This window comes from Rutidosis leptorrhynchoides, chromosome 11 (assembly GCF_046630445.1).
Source record: "Rutidosis leptorrhynchoides isolate AG116_Rl617_1_P2 chromosome 11, CSIRO_AGI_Rlap_v1, whole genome shotgun sequence".
Classification (NCBI taxonomy): domain Eukaryota; kingdom Viridiplantae; phylum Streptophyta; class Magnoliopsida; order Asterales; family Asteraceae; genus Rutidosis; species Rutidosis leptorrhynchoides.
The window spans coordinates 402,969,034-402,985,432 of record NC_092343.1 but is presented as its reverse complement, the minus strand read 5'-3'; the positions used below and the strand labels follow the sequence as shown (position 1 = coordinate 402,985,432).

The 16,399-nt window shown below is 35.0% G+C and overlaps 1 protein-coding gene and 2 long non-coding RNA genes across 3 annotated transcripts in view; all 3 read left to right on the top strand.

Annotated features, from left to right (window-relative positions):
- LOC139877758 (uncharacterized) overlaps positions 1–10,827 on the top strand; it is a 30,251-nt gene extending 19,424 nt beyond the window's left edge. The window contains exon 3 of the long non-coding RNA XR_011768763.1: positions 10,446–10,827. This is a non-coding gene — a long non-coding RNA (uncharacterized lncRNA). The remainder of the gene's footprint in view (positions 1–10,445) is intronic.
- Positions 10,828–11,037: 210 nt separating this feature from the next.
- LOC139877708 (uncharacterized) lies at positions 11,038–12,294 on the top strand. Its single transcript, XR_011768735.1, has 3 exons — positions 11,038–11,887; positions 12,001–12,086; positions 12,195–12,294. It is a non-coding gene; the product is annotated as an uncharacterized lncRNA (long non-coding RNA).
- Positions 12,295–13,816: 1,522 nt separating this feature from the next.
- LOC139876140 (receptor-like protein kinase HERK 1) lies at positions 13,817–16,106 on the top strand. The gene is made up of 2 exons (XM_071863443.1): positions 13,817–14,911; positions 16,101–16,106. Exons 1-2 carry the CDS (start codon positions 13,817–13,819, stop codon positions 16,104–16,106), a joined length of 1,101 nt encoding a protein of 366 aa, XP_071719544.1.
- The last annotated feature ends 293 nt before the right edge of the window (positions 16,107–16,399 follow it).

Below are 16,399 nucleotides of genomic sequence, written 5' to 3'. Positions count from 1 at the left end.
ATAAATGAGGTAGAACGATACGTAGAACGAAGATCATATTCAAAGTACATATGATGATATTGAAGAATGGATTGTTGATGGTACTGGTGCTGTTATTGATTGTACTGTTGGTGCCGGTGATGTTGCTGAAGCTGGTACATTTTGCACCATATTCTCCGAATTGATTATTCGAGCACGAAATTAGTTGACTTATTACTCTAGGATGATTGTCGGTTGGAACGAGCGGATGAATAAGATTCAGAATTGTGGATAGAATATAATCTTGTCGAGTTACCCTGGAAATGGGACTGAAAATGGTGTCTCGAACAGGTTCGCCGGTAAACGCTTCAGGTTCATTGTCAAGAGGTGAATTCGGTTGGTGGAAGGAATTACCTTCTACGCGTTTTCATTAATTAAGTCGACTACGAACCCATCAGATGAATAGATAATGGCTGATTGGTTGATTCATGCCGATGACGCTGTTTTCGGAGCTTAGGTGAACATCTATGTCGGAATAGCTGTCGAAATAACTATCGGAATAGCTATTGGAATCTGAGGGACTCGAACTGGTTGCAGGATTCATCTCGTACGATCAGATGAAGGAATTTCGATAAAAATAGATTATAGGATGTAGATTAGTACCCTGCAATACATAATTTACATATGCATATATAATACTAATATCCCATAAGTTACGGAGGAATCTACGGAAGTTGTCAGGCAAGGTTACAGTAACCGATACGCTAAGATATGAAGTAGCAGGTGCGCTAAGATATGAAAATTTTTTTTTGTCTATACACTATTCATACAGTCAATGCAGTAAAACGTGTCTAGACTAAGAGTGATAAGCAAGTGATTCTCTAAGAATGATAAGCAGGTAATTTTTGACACAAAATGATAAGCAAAACTTTTGACATGCAGACACGGTCGAAGTCCAGACTCACTAATGCATCCTAACGACTTATCAGTTAGACACACTAATGCAGACTTGGTTCGCTAAGACCACCGCTCTGATACCAACTGAAAGGACCCGTCCTAATCCATCCGGACAAAGTCCATATCGATTACAAACGATTCACAATAGTTGATTACATCGCGAGGTTCTTGACCTCTATATGATACATTTTACAAACATTGCATTAGTTTTGAAAAGACAAACCTCCTTACATCGAAAATTGACGATATGCATACCATTTCATAACATATCTAATTATAATTATCTAAATAATAATCTTGATGAACTCGACGACTCGAATGCAACGTCTTTTGAAATATGCCATGAATGACTCCAATTAATGTCTCTAATATGAGCAAATGCACAGCGGAAGATTTCTTTCCTTCCTGAGAATAAACATGCTTTCAAGTGTCAACCAAAAGGTTGGTGAGTTCATTAGTTTAACATAAATAATCATTTCCATCATTTTAATAGACCACAAGATTTTCATTTATCATAAACATACGTCCCATACATAGAGACAAAATATCATTCATATGGATTGAACACCTGGTAATCGACATTAACAAGATGCATATATAAGAATATCCCCATCATTCCGGGACACCCTTCGGATATGATATAAATTTCGAAGTACTAAAGCATCCGGTACTTTGGATGGGGTTTGTTAGGCCCAATAGATCTATCTTTAGGATTCGCGTCAATTAGGGTGTCTGTTCCCTAATTCTTAGATTACCAGACTTAATAAAAAGGGGCATATTCGATTTCGATCATTCAACCATATAATGTAGTTTCAATTACTTGTGTCTATTTCGTAAAACAGTTATAAAAATAGCGCATGTATTCTCAGTCCCAAAAATATATATTGCGAAAGCATTTAAAAAGGGAATAATGAAACTCACAGTACTGTACTTTGTAGTAAAAATACATATGACGACTTTGAACAATGCAGGGTTGACCTCGGATTCACGAACCTATATCATTCGTATATATACATCAAAATATATACTTGTAATCGAGCAATTTCATATCTTATAACCTCATATATTATATATTTTGTTTATATATATATTTGAAAATGATTATTATTTATATAGTTATATTAATATGTCTATATCTAGAAACTACTTAATTTGTTGTATATAAGTTTTTATAAGGTTATTATGCTTTATATATAGTTATATGGTTTATTAATATAATTGTAGTATGTATAATAAGTATGTTTTTATATTCAAATTATTTATTTGTTTAAAAATGATAGTTTTGATATCAACGTTTTACTAATACTATTAATAATGCTAATACTAACTTCATTAAAAATGATAATTTTAATAATAGTAATGATATTGTTAATAATGATACTTTTATCTAATTATAAGATTAATAATACTAATGGTTGTAAAAGTGATACTAGTACTAATATTAATGAAAAAAAAAAATAATAACTTGTATTATATTCCATAATAATAATAATAATAACCCTAGTCATAATGATATTAATACATACATTAGTAATAATAGTTATAATACATAAATGATAAAATTAACCATAATCAACGTATTAGTATTGTTTATAACAATAATAATAATAATAATAATAATAATAATAATAATAATAATAATAATAATAATAATAATTATGATAATTATAATTATGATAATATTAATAGTTGTGATAATTATAATTCTAAAACTACTACTAGTTATAATAATTATAAATATAAATATGGTAATAATTATAATCATAATATGAATCATAATCATAATAATCATAATAACAAGAATAATACTAACAATAATAATGATAACAATTATAACAACAACAACAACAACAACAACAACAACAACAACAACAACAACAACAACAACAACAACAACAACAACAACAACAACAACAATAATAATAATAATAATAATAATAATAATAATAATAATAATAATAATAATAATAATAATAATAATAATAATAATAATAAATGAATATACTAGTAACTACCTTTAAAAGCTCAAAAATATACAAAACTGCCCAAGCCGGGACTCGAACCCGAGACCTCTCGCTCCACAACCACCTGCCTAACCATCCGTCTGTTCTTTCTTTTTCTCAAATATGTTGGATTCTAATTATACTTAACACTACATTACTGATTTCCCTTTCTTCTTCACCTCAATCTCCAATATACCATACCAGGGATCGATTCACACTAGTAACACTTTACACGATTAGTTTAAGACTCATAAACTATTAGTGATTGATTAAATTAATTAAAACAACAGATTTATTTAATTAAAAACTGCTAACAGTGAAGAAACTGACCCGTTGAACTCAAAAATCAAATTCAAGTTTAGAGGTTGTTTTAGATCACGATCATAAAATGAAAAATGTTTCAAAACTCTCCTGGAAACTATTGGAACTATCAGTTTAATCTATATTTAAACAGAAAGCCCGAATTTGGCTGAAGAACAATCGTTGACTTTATGATTTTAAAACTTTGACCCCTAAATTCGAAGTGAACAAAAAGAATTGGGAGCTTATATTTTGCAGATAGTTTAAACAAAATATTCCTAACAAAACCACGTTTACACATTTTGAAATCTATTTCGAATTCGAGCTGTTTAATAAATGGAACAAGAACAGAGCAGGTACTGCTGTTCTTCCCATTTTTCTGATTAAAACTGACGATTTGAAAGCTGTAAAAGGATAATTGAAGTTGTTAATTGATATTGTAGGTGGTCTGGTGTTGTTTACTCTAAATTTGATTGAGTCATATAGTCTAAAAAAAACGACAGGATCATAATCAGAGAGATAAATAATAAAAAAAAAAATAAAGCATATGTGTAATTGTGACAGGTTTTGGATTATCTCAGTGTTTGGGAATCATTTGTAATCAATCAGAGATAATAAGTCACATATATAACAGTTAGACAGCTAAGTATAACAGATTGGATTTACTTTTAAATATAAAACTTAATTTTTAATAATAATAATCCTATTAATAAATAATAAGAACAATACTGAATATTATTAATAATAACATAATAATATTAATAATAATATTAACAATTCTAATAATAGTATTAATTTTAATTATCTTAATAATAATAATGCTACTATTAATAACAATAAATAATAATGTTTCTGATAAACTAAAAAAAAATTGTTGATATTAGTATTGTTTTAATGATAAAGTTAATTGTAATGACATAATTAATATTACTACTGATAAGGATAGTAATTCGTATTATTAAATAATATAACTTATATAAAATGATAATAGTAATACTATACTAGTTTGCACATATCGAATTTCATATTTATATCATAATATTATTAATGTTGATATTTATTCTAATAGTAATGAAAGTAAGAATATTTAATAATCATAATAATTGTAATTTTATTACTATCTATAATAATAATGATATTAATAATGTTAACATTAATAATGATATAATAAATTAAATGTATTAAATTTTATATTATTCATAACTATATTGTTAATACTGATATTAATATTACTATTAATATTTATTTAAATGAAAGTAATAATAGTTTAGCAACTATATTCTAGTCTTGTAAGTAAGTTTAGTATATATAATATTCAATAATTATTTATATAATAGCATATAGTTACTTATGATATTATGTTATTTATACTAGCAATAGATATTGAAATTTTTGACACACAACATTTATAATATTAATTATGCATTGTAACCATATATGTTTACAGATTCATTATAACTAAATTATTGTGTATCTTATTTTATATTTATATAATTTTAAATGTTTTAATTTATATTTTAAAATTTCAATTTATTATATATACTTACATTTACATGTATATATATACACAATTATTTATAAATCATTGTTCGTGAATCGTCGTGAATAGTCAAAAGGGCAAATGCGTTCATGTAAATTGTTCCAAAGTTTTCGAGACTCAACATTACAGATTTTATTTATCGTGTCGGAAACATATAAAGATTAAGTTTAAATTTGATCGGAAATTCCCGGGTCATCACATCATATGACCCGTCGGTACCTGTTTCAGTCTTTTTTTTTTCTTTTTTTTTATTTTCGTTGTTTTAATTAATTTCAACAGCCACCAAAGATTTCTGTTAAGGTTATAAACACAAAAACGAGCCCAATATGTTATGGTGATGATTGAATCGATCCTTGGTTGATTTGGTTTGTGAGTGAGAAGAAGATGAATAACAGTAAACAGGTTATATTTAATTAGCTATGTTATAAATCAGAAATAGAAGCAGCAGCGAGGTGGTTAAGGGTGTAGTCGGGTGAGCGAGAGGTCTCAAGTTCAAGCCCGGCGGATGGCAGTTATTTTTCCTTTTTATTGAGCCATTTCACTAAGGTAGTTCATTTATTAACTTACTTTTATTATTATTATTATTATTATTATTATTATTATTATTATTATTATTATTATTATTATTATTATTAACATTATTATTATTATTGTCATTGCCATTTTTATTGTTATTGTTATGTTATTATTATTGTTATTGTTATGTTATTATTATTACCACTAATTATTATTATATTGTTATTAGTATTGTTATTAGTAGTTATTATTATTACTACAAGTATTATAAGTAATATTATGATAAATGCTAAAATGAGTATTAAGAATCATTCATTAGTAATAAAATAATCATAACTAAAATTATAATTAATATTATTAACATCATTAACAAATGTGATTTTTCCACTTTATTATTATTAGGATAAGTATTATTAACATTATTATCATTAACATAGTTATTAGCGTTGTTATTACTAAACTTATTATCACTAGCAATAAAAGTATCATTGTAGTTAATATTAATATCAGTATTATTACTACTATAATTATTATTACCAAAAGAATCATTACTTTAAATCTACCGTTTTTATTAAAACTATTATTGTTGCTATTATTATTATTATTAGTATTTAAAAATAGTTATTACTATTATTATACTTACTCTAATTTTATTATAACTAATAAATTGCAAACACAGATTATAATTAATATACATAATGTAAGATTATTAACATCTTTGTTTATCTAAAATGTACACAATGGATATATAAATTATATAAGATATTGATATAAAAATCACTAATAAAAAGTATATATATAATTGTTCGATTTCGATTATAGGTTTTAATATATATATACAAATGATATAGGTTCGTGAATCCGAGGCCAACCCTGCATTGTTCCGTTTCGTTGTATGAATATTTTTACTACAAAATATTGTATGGTGAGTTTCATTTGCCTTTTTTACCTTTTATATTTTTGGGCTGAGAATACATGCGCAACTTTTATAAATGTTTTACGTAATAGACAAAAGTAATCGAAACTACATTATATGGTTGAATGATCGAAATCGAATATGCCCCTTTTTAGTCTGGTAATCTAAGAATTAGGGAACAGACACTCTAATTGACGCGAATCCTAAAGATAGATCTATCGGGCCCAACAAGCCCCATCCAAAGTACCGGATGTTTTAGTACTTCGAAATTTATATCATGTCCGAAGGAGGATCCCGGAATGATGGGGATATTCTTATATGCATATTGTGAATGTCGGTTACCAGGTGTTCAATCCATATAAATGATATTTTTGTCTCTATGCATGGGACGTATATTTATGAGAACTGAAAATGAAAATCTTGTGGTCTATTAAAATTATGAAATGATTATTTATGTTAAACTAATGATCTCACCAACCTTTTGGTTGACACTTTAAAGCATGTTTATTCTCAGGTACGAAAGAAAACTTCCGCTGTGTAATTACTCATTTTAAAGATATTACTTGGAGTCATTCATGACATATTTCAAAATACGTTGCATTCGAGTTGTTGAGTTCATCAAGATTATTATTAAGTCAATCATAGTTAGATATTATAAAATGGTATGCATGCCGTCCACTTTCGATGTAATAAAATATTGCCTTTTCAAAAACGAATGCAATGTTTGTAAAATGTATCATGTAGAGGTCAAGTACCTCACTATGTAATCAACTGTTGTGATTCGTTTATAATCGATATGGACTTCGTCCGGATGGATTAGGACGGGTCTTCACAGGTAGTATTGCCGGGTTTATGGATCTGCGGACAAAGTTTTTACTGCAATATCAGAATCAGAGACCACGCAAGCGCACTCACATTGAATGCCATGACATCGTGCAGAAGCCCAAGGAATCTTTGGTCGAATTTCTCACAAGGTATACTAATGAGTGCCTGCGCATACCAGATCTTAAGCCAGAGCAGCAGATTTCAGGGCTCATACATGGTATAAATTCATAGCGTCACCCGATGCTGGTTAAGCGTTTACGCCATACGGTGCCAGCAACTTATACTGAAGCACTTAAAGAATGCCATGATTATATGCGGAGTGGCGAAGATAACGATATTCCCACCGCTAGCTCGCGAAACGAAAAAAAGATGATGATGATCGATCGCGTGATCAAAGTCGCGAAAGTAACTCTCGCGGAAGATATCACAGCGGCGGTCCTATCAGGAGTGACAAGGGGAAGTCCAGTGGCAATTATCGAAACAATAATCAGCGCGGTATCAATAATCAGAACTATGCGCTGCTCAAAAGTTTGTCCAAAACGCCCAAGGAAATTTTGGCAACGGAGCCAATATGCGCGACCTTCGCGGTTCCAACTCCACTTACAGAATTTGGCAAGCAGGACAAAACAAAGTATTGTGAATTTCATGACGACTATGGTCACGATACCAATCGGTGTAAAAACTTGATGGAACGGGTTCTGGAAGCGCTTCGCGCGGGCAAATTGGATCATTTAAAACCACCTAAAAAGGATAAGGGAAAGGCCGCAGAAGAGGCTTCGAAGTCTAAGACTTTCGCGTGGCAGAAAGTTGACAAAGCGAAAAATGCCGACTTAACCATTAACATGGTTGACGCAGAGAAAATCAGCCAGCGAAGAAAGTACAATGATCACCAGGATTGGGAGCTTCTCCCAATCACTTTCCCTCCTGTAATGTCAATTGATTCTATTAATGAGCCCATTATCATCAAATGTCGCATCCCTGATTGCGGAATCCAGATTAAGCGCATGCATGTTGACACTGGCAGCGGTGTCGATATTATGTATGAGCATTGTTATCGTTTCCTTCCGGCAGAAGTCAAAGCGCAGTTACGCCAGCCTGATATTAGGCTATCAGGGTTTTCCGGAGAAAACTCGTGGCCGCTAGGTCGGATAGAATTAATGATAGAGCTTGCGGATGACAGGAACCCGCAGATGATCAGGCATGAATTGGTCGATTTTTATGTGGTTCGTTCAACTTCACGATATAACGCACTGCTAGGGAGAAACTTCATACGGCGTTTCAACATCATACCATCGGTAGTGCATGGTTTGATTAAGTTTCCCACAGTAGGAGGCATCGCCACAGTTGCGTCACATCAAGCAACCGAGTTGTGTGGCTCTGTCGCTTCTGTAAGCGCTCCTAGCATAGAAGAGCAACTTGCAAACTGTGCAGTAATAGCTAATCGCTTGCATCCGGATAAGCGAATTAAAATCGGCGCAGGCTTGTCAGCCGAAACGAAGGGCAAGTTGCATGGAATATTGTCAGCTAACGCAGATATTTTCGCATGGCGCGAGTCAGACATGACCGGGGTTCCGCGGGATATTGCGGAACATAAGTTAAACGTTAATCCATCATTGACACCCGTTAGGCAAAAGAAGCGGCATATGGCTCTAGACTTCAGTGATTGGTTGTGCGCAGAGGTGGACAACCTTGTCAAAGCAAACATTCTGCGGGAAGTGCGTTATCAAACATGGGTTGCAAATCCTGTGTTGGTAAAAAAGGCCGACGGTAACTGGCGAATGTGCCTTGATTTCAAAGACATTAATAAGGCATGTCCTAAGGACAACTACCCTCTCCCGGAGATAGACTGGAAGGTAGAATCACTGTCGGGATTTAGGTACAAGTGTTTTTTGGACGCATACAAGGGTTATCACCAAGTCTTAATGGCTGCGGAAGATGAGGACAAGACTGCTTTTCATACGCCGCAGGGTATTTATTGTTACACGAAGATGCCTTTCGGTTTAAAGAATGCGGGCGCGACCTATCAGCGTGTAATTGACGCAGCATTCAAGCACCAAATCGGTAGAAATCTTGAAGCGTACGTCGACGACTTGGTAGTTAAAAGTAACACCGAAGAAGACATGCTCTTCGGACATCCTGGAAATGTTTGCATCTCTGCGCAGGATCAACATGAAGCTTAACCCGCTTAAATGTAGTTTTGGGGAAGAGGAAGGCAAGTTTTTAGGTCATGTGGTGACAGCGCGGGGTATCAAGGCCAATCCCAAAAAGATTGAAGCCATTGATAATTTGCCATCTCCAAAGACAAAGAAAGATGTGCAGAGTCTAACGGGGAAGCTTGCGGCTATCACACGGTTTCTGTCGAAAGCCGCAGAACGACAGTTACCATTCTTCAATACTTTGAAAAATTGTTTGAAGAAAAAAGACTTCGTATGGACTCAGGAAGCAGAATCAGCCTTTCAGGAGATGAAAAAGGTGCTTGCAGAATTAACAACACTTACCGCGCCAGTATCAGGAGAAATGCTAACGCTGTACCTCGCGGCATCGAAGGAAGCTGTCAGCTCAGTCCTCATCGCGGATCGCGAAAAGACGCAAATGCCGGTCTACTTCGTAAGCAAGACGCTGACATCAAGCGAAGTAAACTACTCACCAATAGAAAAGCTTGTATATGCGCTGGTCCATACGGCGCGGCGTTTGCGCCGATATTTTCAAGCACATCCAATCGTGGTCCTAACTGATCAACCAATCAAACAGGTGTTATACAAGCCTGAGATTTCTGGCCGAATGGCTAAGTGGGCAGTTGAATTAGGTGAACATGAGATAAATTTTTCTTTGCGCAGTGCGGTTAAGGGTCAAATACTTGCTGATTACCTAGCAGAATTACCTGCGGATGTCGAGGCGTCAGCAGAACATCAGGACCCACCTGCACCAACTTTGTCACCATGGGAATTGTACACCGATGGTGCGTGCAGCGCATCTGGTGCAGGTGCGGGTATAATTTTAACAGGCCCAGATGGCGAAGAGCATACATACGCACTGCGGTTTAATTTTGCTGTTACAAACAACGAAGCAGAGTATGAGGCTCTGTTAGCAGGTATGCGCATTGCGCATAAGTTAAATGTTAAAATTTTGCACGCTTATGTGGATTCAAAGCTAGTATGCAGTCAAGTCAGCGGAGATTTCGAAGCGCATGACATAGCCATGCAGCAATATCTATCGCTTGTTCACAACCTCGCTGACCAGTTTGAAACTTTTCAAATCTCCCACGTAATGCGGGGGCAAAATAAGAAAGCGGATGCGCTAAGCAAACTGGCTGCCTTGGCTTTAGATAACAGTAGAACATTATATTGAACACAAAATAGTTGGCTATTATAGTATCGCCCACATCTGATGTGATACCCGTGTATACATAATGGGAACCATTTTTTAGCAGACCCTAGGGAAGTGAGCCAGTGATGAGGGTTGCTTCACGTTACTTTGGGCGATAAAAAACGAATGTTTATATACGAAGTAGGTCAAAACGCCATCTACAAATACAAAATGGTTACGATTAGAGGTGCCGTTACACCCTTTATATACGATTGACTTTTGTGTGATGCGGTGAGGTAGCGGTTGTTGCCCGTTGCCGCTAGCATCGCCTGCGACGCCATCTTCGGCACGAACCTGGTAATCGTATTCTTCTGACAAATTTTTTTAACGCCCTGATTTTATGTCATGAGGTGCATATTTGTATCTGACTTCACCAACTTGCTAAATGAAATTATTCGTTTTTGTTTTTATATGGTTATCGTTTGCGGTGGTGCTGTGTTCCGGTTTGGATGTTCGTTTTGTTCTTCCGGTTTGGATGTTCGTTTTGTTCTTCCGGTTGCCGCTATTAACATGAGGTCAGTTGCCCTTTTTGGACATGGCCTTTCAGTTTCCTCGATAAACGATTGTAGCTGATATGTGTGTTTTGATCGAACATCGACACTGTAATTGCATCTTATGAATTCATAGACTGAAAAAAAATGAATGTTTATTTGTTGCAAATAATATTTCTTTTTACTGTCGAAAGGTATGCTGCATATTTTATTAACGTCTGACACCTATATTGCAAGATATGGTTATGTGAACACACAAGATCCTTCGCTTCATATTCTTTTTGTGAAACATTCAAATTTTGCGATCCTACGGTACCATCATCTTCTTATTCCGTGTTTAATCTATATTTGTTCACCTAATTGCTATTTGTTTTTCCCTAATTCTTCGACTGTTGTGGTAGCCTCTGTTGACCAATCGTCTTCTAGGTAATATCGTTGTTCTTTTGGGATGCGAAGTTTCATTTTATGTGTCCAATATCTTTGGCTGTGATTTTCTTGAAGGTTGTAATAAAGTGAGTTCCATGTGTTACATTGTGCAGATAAAAATGAAGTACTACAGAGGGAACACAAGGTAACAGATAAAAGTGATTTCATGTCGACGTTTGATAATATGTTTATTTAACAAAGACTTTCCAAACCTCATGTTTTGCTAATTTTCATTTTTTTTCCTACTCTTTTTTAATTACTCCGTGTATCTCAATAACTTTTATATCTTCCTGGTATGTTAGCTACTCCTGAACTTTGTTGAATTTTCGATTTATGGTTATAGTGCTCATTAATTTAGGTTGAGCTTTTGAAATATGCTCTTTTCTTTAACATTTTCATGGTGGATTGGTCATGCCTTACTTCTTAGATGGATTATACCATTATAGTTTTTTTCAAGTCACATCCCTTAGTAGTAAATGTTTTTTGGTTTTTCAAGCACTGTCACATAATTAAAACAACCAAACTGCAGGTGAGATATATAATTAGCATCTCGGAGCCTATAGCACTACATTATCTAGATGAAAACATGGTATGGTCTTTTAACTGAATGATTAAAGTATAAGAGCCTATTTCGATCCATTGACTTATCAATGGGCCAATTCAATGTACGTTTCATCTGTTACATGTTGATTTGATAAACAGGTTGAATGTGTTGAACACGTTAATCGGGAAATTAAGAGAAGCAACGAAAAACAGGGGCATATGAGTCGAAGGTTCCCAATATAGTGGTACAATTTTATGTGTAATTGCTCCAAAATCATTTAAATAAATGTTATCGGAAATAATCTTAGTGACCATGTAATTGTACATTGACAGTGGTGTCTTTTTGTGTGTAGATATTGGCTAAAAGGCCATCATTGTTTGATTATGAGCTTATAGTAGCAGATGATGACGAACGGTTACCTGCATTTGGCAAGTTTGCTCGTGGAGCCTGACTTATCAATTGCTATGTATAGTTTTGTCGATAAAACTGCGCCCGTTTTATTTTGAAACCGTTAAACAATGTACATATGTAAAGTAACTATCCAATCGAATATCGATAACTATTGAGCTTATGCCTCGGAATTTCCGCTGCGTAGCGCGGCCTTCATACATCTCGTTCGGAACAAACCCCAAACCCGGTCAGATGACATCCGTTACAAAATAAATAAATAAATAAATAAATAAATAAATAAAAAATAGAAAAGTTAAACAACCCTCAAATATTTATAGACTTAGGGTGTGTTTGGCACAAGAGCTTATGGGAGCTTATGAGAGCTTGAGCTTATGATTTTAATAAGTTTCAAGTAATAAGCTTTGTTTGGTAGACATAAAAAGTAGAGCTTATGAAAATCATAAGCTCTAGAAAAAGAAGCTACTTTTAGTAGCTTATGGGTGTGTTTGGATGACGAGCTTGTTGGAGCTTATGAGAGCTTATAGGAGCTTGAGCTTATGATTTTAATAAGCTTCAAGTCATAAGCTTCGTTTGGTAGAGAAAAAAAGTAGAGCTTATGAAAATCATAAGCTTTGAAAAAATAAGCTACTTTTAGTAGCTTATGAAAAAAAGTAGAGCTTATGAACTGGAAAATAAGCTCCAGCTAATTTACCAAACACTTATAAAAAATAATAAGCTCCAGCTACCAGCTTAAAAAATAAGCTCCAGCTCCAGCTCTATCTCATAAGCTCCAGCTCCAGCTACAAGCTTCAGCTCTAGCTACTTTCATCCAAACACACCCTATGAAAAAAAATAGAGCTTGTGAACTGGAAAATAAGCTCCAGTTAGTTTACCAAACACTTATAAAAAATAATAAGCTCCAGCTACCGTAAGCTCCAGCTACCATAAGCTCCAGCTACAACTATAAGCTCCAGCTTCAGCTAGTTTCATCCGATCACACCCTTAAAAAACTTAAAAAGACCGGGGTCTAAAATAAACCCGTTGAATTACATAAAATAAACCAGTTGACATTAACGTCATAACAAAGAAACAACCACAATCTTTAATCGTCTTGTAACCATCGATCCCGTACGAAATTAACGTCACCTCCACTAACATTAACCTCGAAACCTCGTGACGAACACACTAATACAATTTTCATCCCTGTCGAGCTTCTGACGCGTTCCGACGAGACCTCGCCGGAATCATACTTTTCCGGCGTACTTGTTTCCCCTCGTTTTTTAACGTGTAAGTTTTCATCCGCATTTACGGTCACTGCTAAAATTGAAGGGTGTATGCAATTGTTGCTGCAGTGACGGCGGTGATGGTTGTTGCCTTTGATGTTAACACAATAATGATGATAAATTATCGATTTTAGAAATTGATAATTTAAGATTCTTGTTGTGAAGTTGCTGTAAAGGAGTTATTTACTTTAGAAAGTTGAATCTTGTGTTTGACGATCAACCCATCTTCTTGGATTTTGAAACTTATATTCAATCTTGTGGATTTGACTTTTGAGTTACGTTTAGTAATATAAACATCATCATGTCTAGTGTCTTTGGTCACTCTAAAATCCCTTTGGAAGATGTACAAAACGCCACCAACAACTTTGCTGATGAAAATTTAGTTGGACAAGGTGGATATATGGATGTATACAAGGGACAACTTTTTCGTCATGGGCAAATGATCAATATTGTTGCACGGAAGTTACATCGAACGTATGATGAAGTATTCAAAGGGTTTTGGACATATATTTCGATTGTTTCTAGTCTCAGACATCAGAATCTGGTAGATTTTATTGGGTATTGTGATGAGAATATTGAGTATATTATAGTAAACAAGTATGAGGCGAAAGGAAGTCTTGACAGATACTTAAGCGACCCAAACCTTACGTGGACGCAGAGATTGAAAATATGTGTTGGCGTAGCGCGTGCACTGAGTTATATCCATTATGATGAGGCGCGTGATTTTAGCGTTGTACACCGCAACATCAAGAGCTCGAAAATCTTACTAGATGACAGCTGGCAACCAAAGTTATCTGGGTTTGAGCTTTCTTTGAAATGCACAAATGCTAGAAGGCGCAGTCTAATCCTTGCTCCTTTAGCTGGCTCGATCGGGTATGTTGATCCTAAATATGAAGTGTCTGGTAGTGTGAGTCACAAGTCAGATGTGTATTCGTTCGGTATAGTATTATTTGAAATCTTATGTGGAACGAGAGCTTTTATCTCAGGCGAACCCCAGTTGAGCAAACAACATTCGCATGAGAAAAAGGCGAATGAAATTGTCGATCCAGATCTCAATAAACAAATGGACGACCAGACATCATCTACAAGTACACACACAAATGAAGTTACTCCCAAAAATGTCATATTCACCATGATCGATTTTGAATACTCACGTACTGCAAAGCAAGGGTTAGTGTTTCTAGCTGACTTGGCCAAATCAAATTATGAGAACAGAACATTGGATGATATGATTGATCGGGACCTACGTAGACAAATGGACCCAGAATCATATAAAGTCTTCTCAGAAACAGCTTACTGCTGTTTGAAGGACCAACGATCACAACGCCCGCATATAGATCAAGTTCTCGTTGCACTTGAGAATGCATTGGAGTTTCAATTGAAACGTGAAAGTGATGTAAGCTCAGCTTCTTTGTGTTTCTTTTCTCTAAATTGTATGTCAATAACCGATGTATATAAACGTGCCTTTCATTATTGTCTCTTTTTAAAGGAACGTGCCTTGTACCTTTTCTTGCCATCCATCTCATTCTTGATTCTATATACCCATTTGCTTTGCAATGCCCTTTTATCATGAGGTAACTTCACTAGTGACCAAGTCTTGTTCTTCTCAAGTGATCCCATCTCTTCTTTCATGGCAAGTTCCCATTGTATGGATTCTTTTGTTTTTCTTGCCTCAAAGTAACTTTCGGGTTCACCATTCTCGGTATAGAGCAAGTAGTTTGCTGATGGAGAATACCTAGGATTAGGTTTGGGCACTCTAGTCGAGCGTCTTAGTGTAGGATTAACCGAAATGGTTGGACCGGTTTCATTTGTAACCTCCTCATCACTAGAACTCGCACTATGTTCGGAATCATCACCGCTTTCCGAATCATCCCCATCATTAGCATTTCCCGACACCTCACTGTCATTCGGCAAATCATTGTTTCCCGTACTCCCACTAGAACCTGCAAGATCATCAATAGAAACATCGTCAAAAGTAACTTGACTCGGTTTAGGACTCCCCGTTTCCGGTTTGCCATAGACCGAATCTTCATCAAAAGTAACATCTCGCGAACGAATTACTTTTCTAGCTTCGTTGTCCCAACAACGATAGCCCATTTCATCCGACCCGTACCCTATGAAAATACACTTCTTTGACTTAGCTTCAAGCTTGTCTTTATCCGCATCTTTGGTCTTCACATATGCATTACACCCAAAGATCCTAAGGTGACCATAACTCACCTTCTTGCCTTGCCATTCTTCCTCGGGAATTCGGAAACCCAACGGTGTTGAGGGTCCCCTATTTATCAAATAAGCCGCCGTGTTAACCGCATCCGCCCAAAACATTTTAGGCAAACCGGCATGTAGTCTCATACTTTTAGCCCTTTCATTTAACGTACGATTCATACGTTCGGCGACCCCATTGTGTTGCGGTGTCTCCGGTACCGTTTTCAACATTCTAATACCGAGCTTTGCACAATGGTCTTTAAACTCAAGACTACCATATTCTCCTCCATTATCCGACTTTAAGCACTTAACCTTCAAGTTAGTCTCATTTTCTACCATAGCTTTCCACTTCACAAAAGTATTAAATACATCGAATTTAGATTTAAGAAAATAAACCCATACCTTCCGAGTGGAGTCGTCAATGAAGGTGACATAATAACGAGAACCTCCATGTGATTCTACATTAGTTGGACCAAACACATCCGTATGAACGAGCTCCAATTTCTCTAACTTAGGTGCATTCCCTGATTTCCCAAAAGTCACCTTCTTTTGCTTCCCATAAACACATGGTTCGCAAAATCCAAGTTCTACCTTCTTCAAATCCGGAATTCTCCCACTCGAAACAAGCATCTTCATACCCTTCTCACTCATATGCCCGAGTCTTCGGTGCCATAGAGTT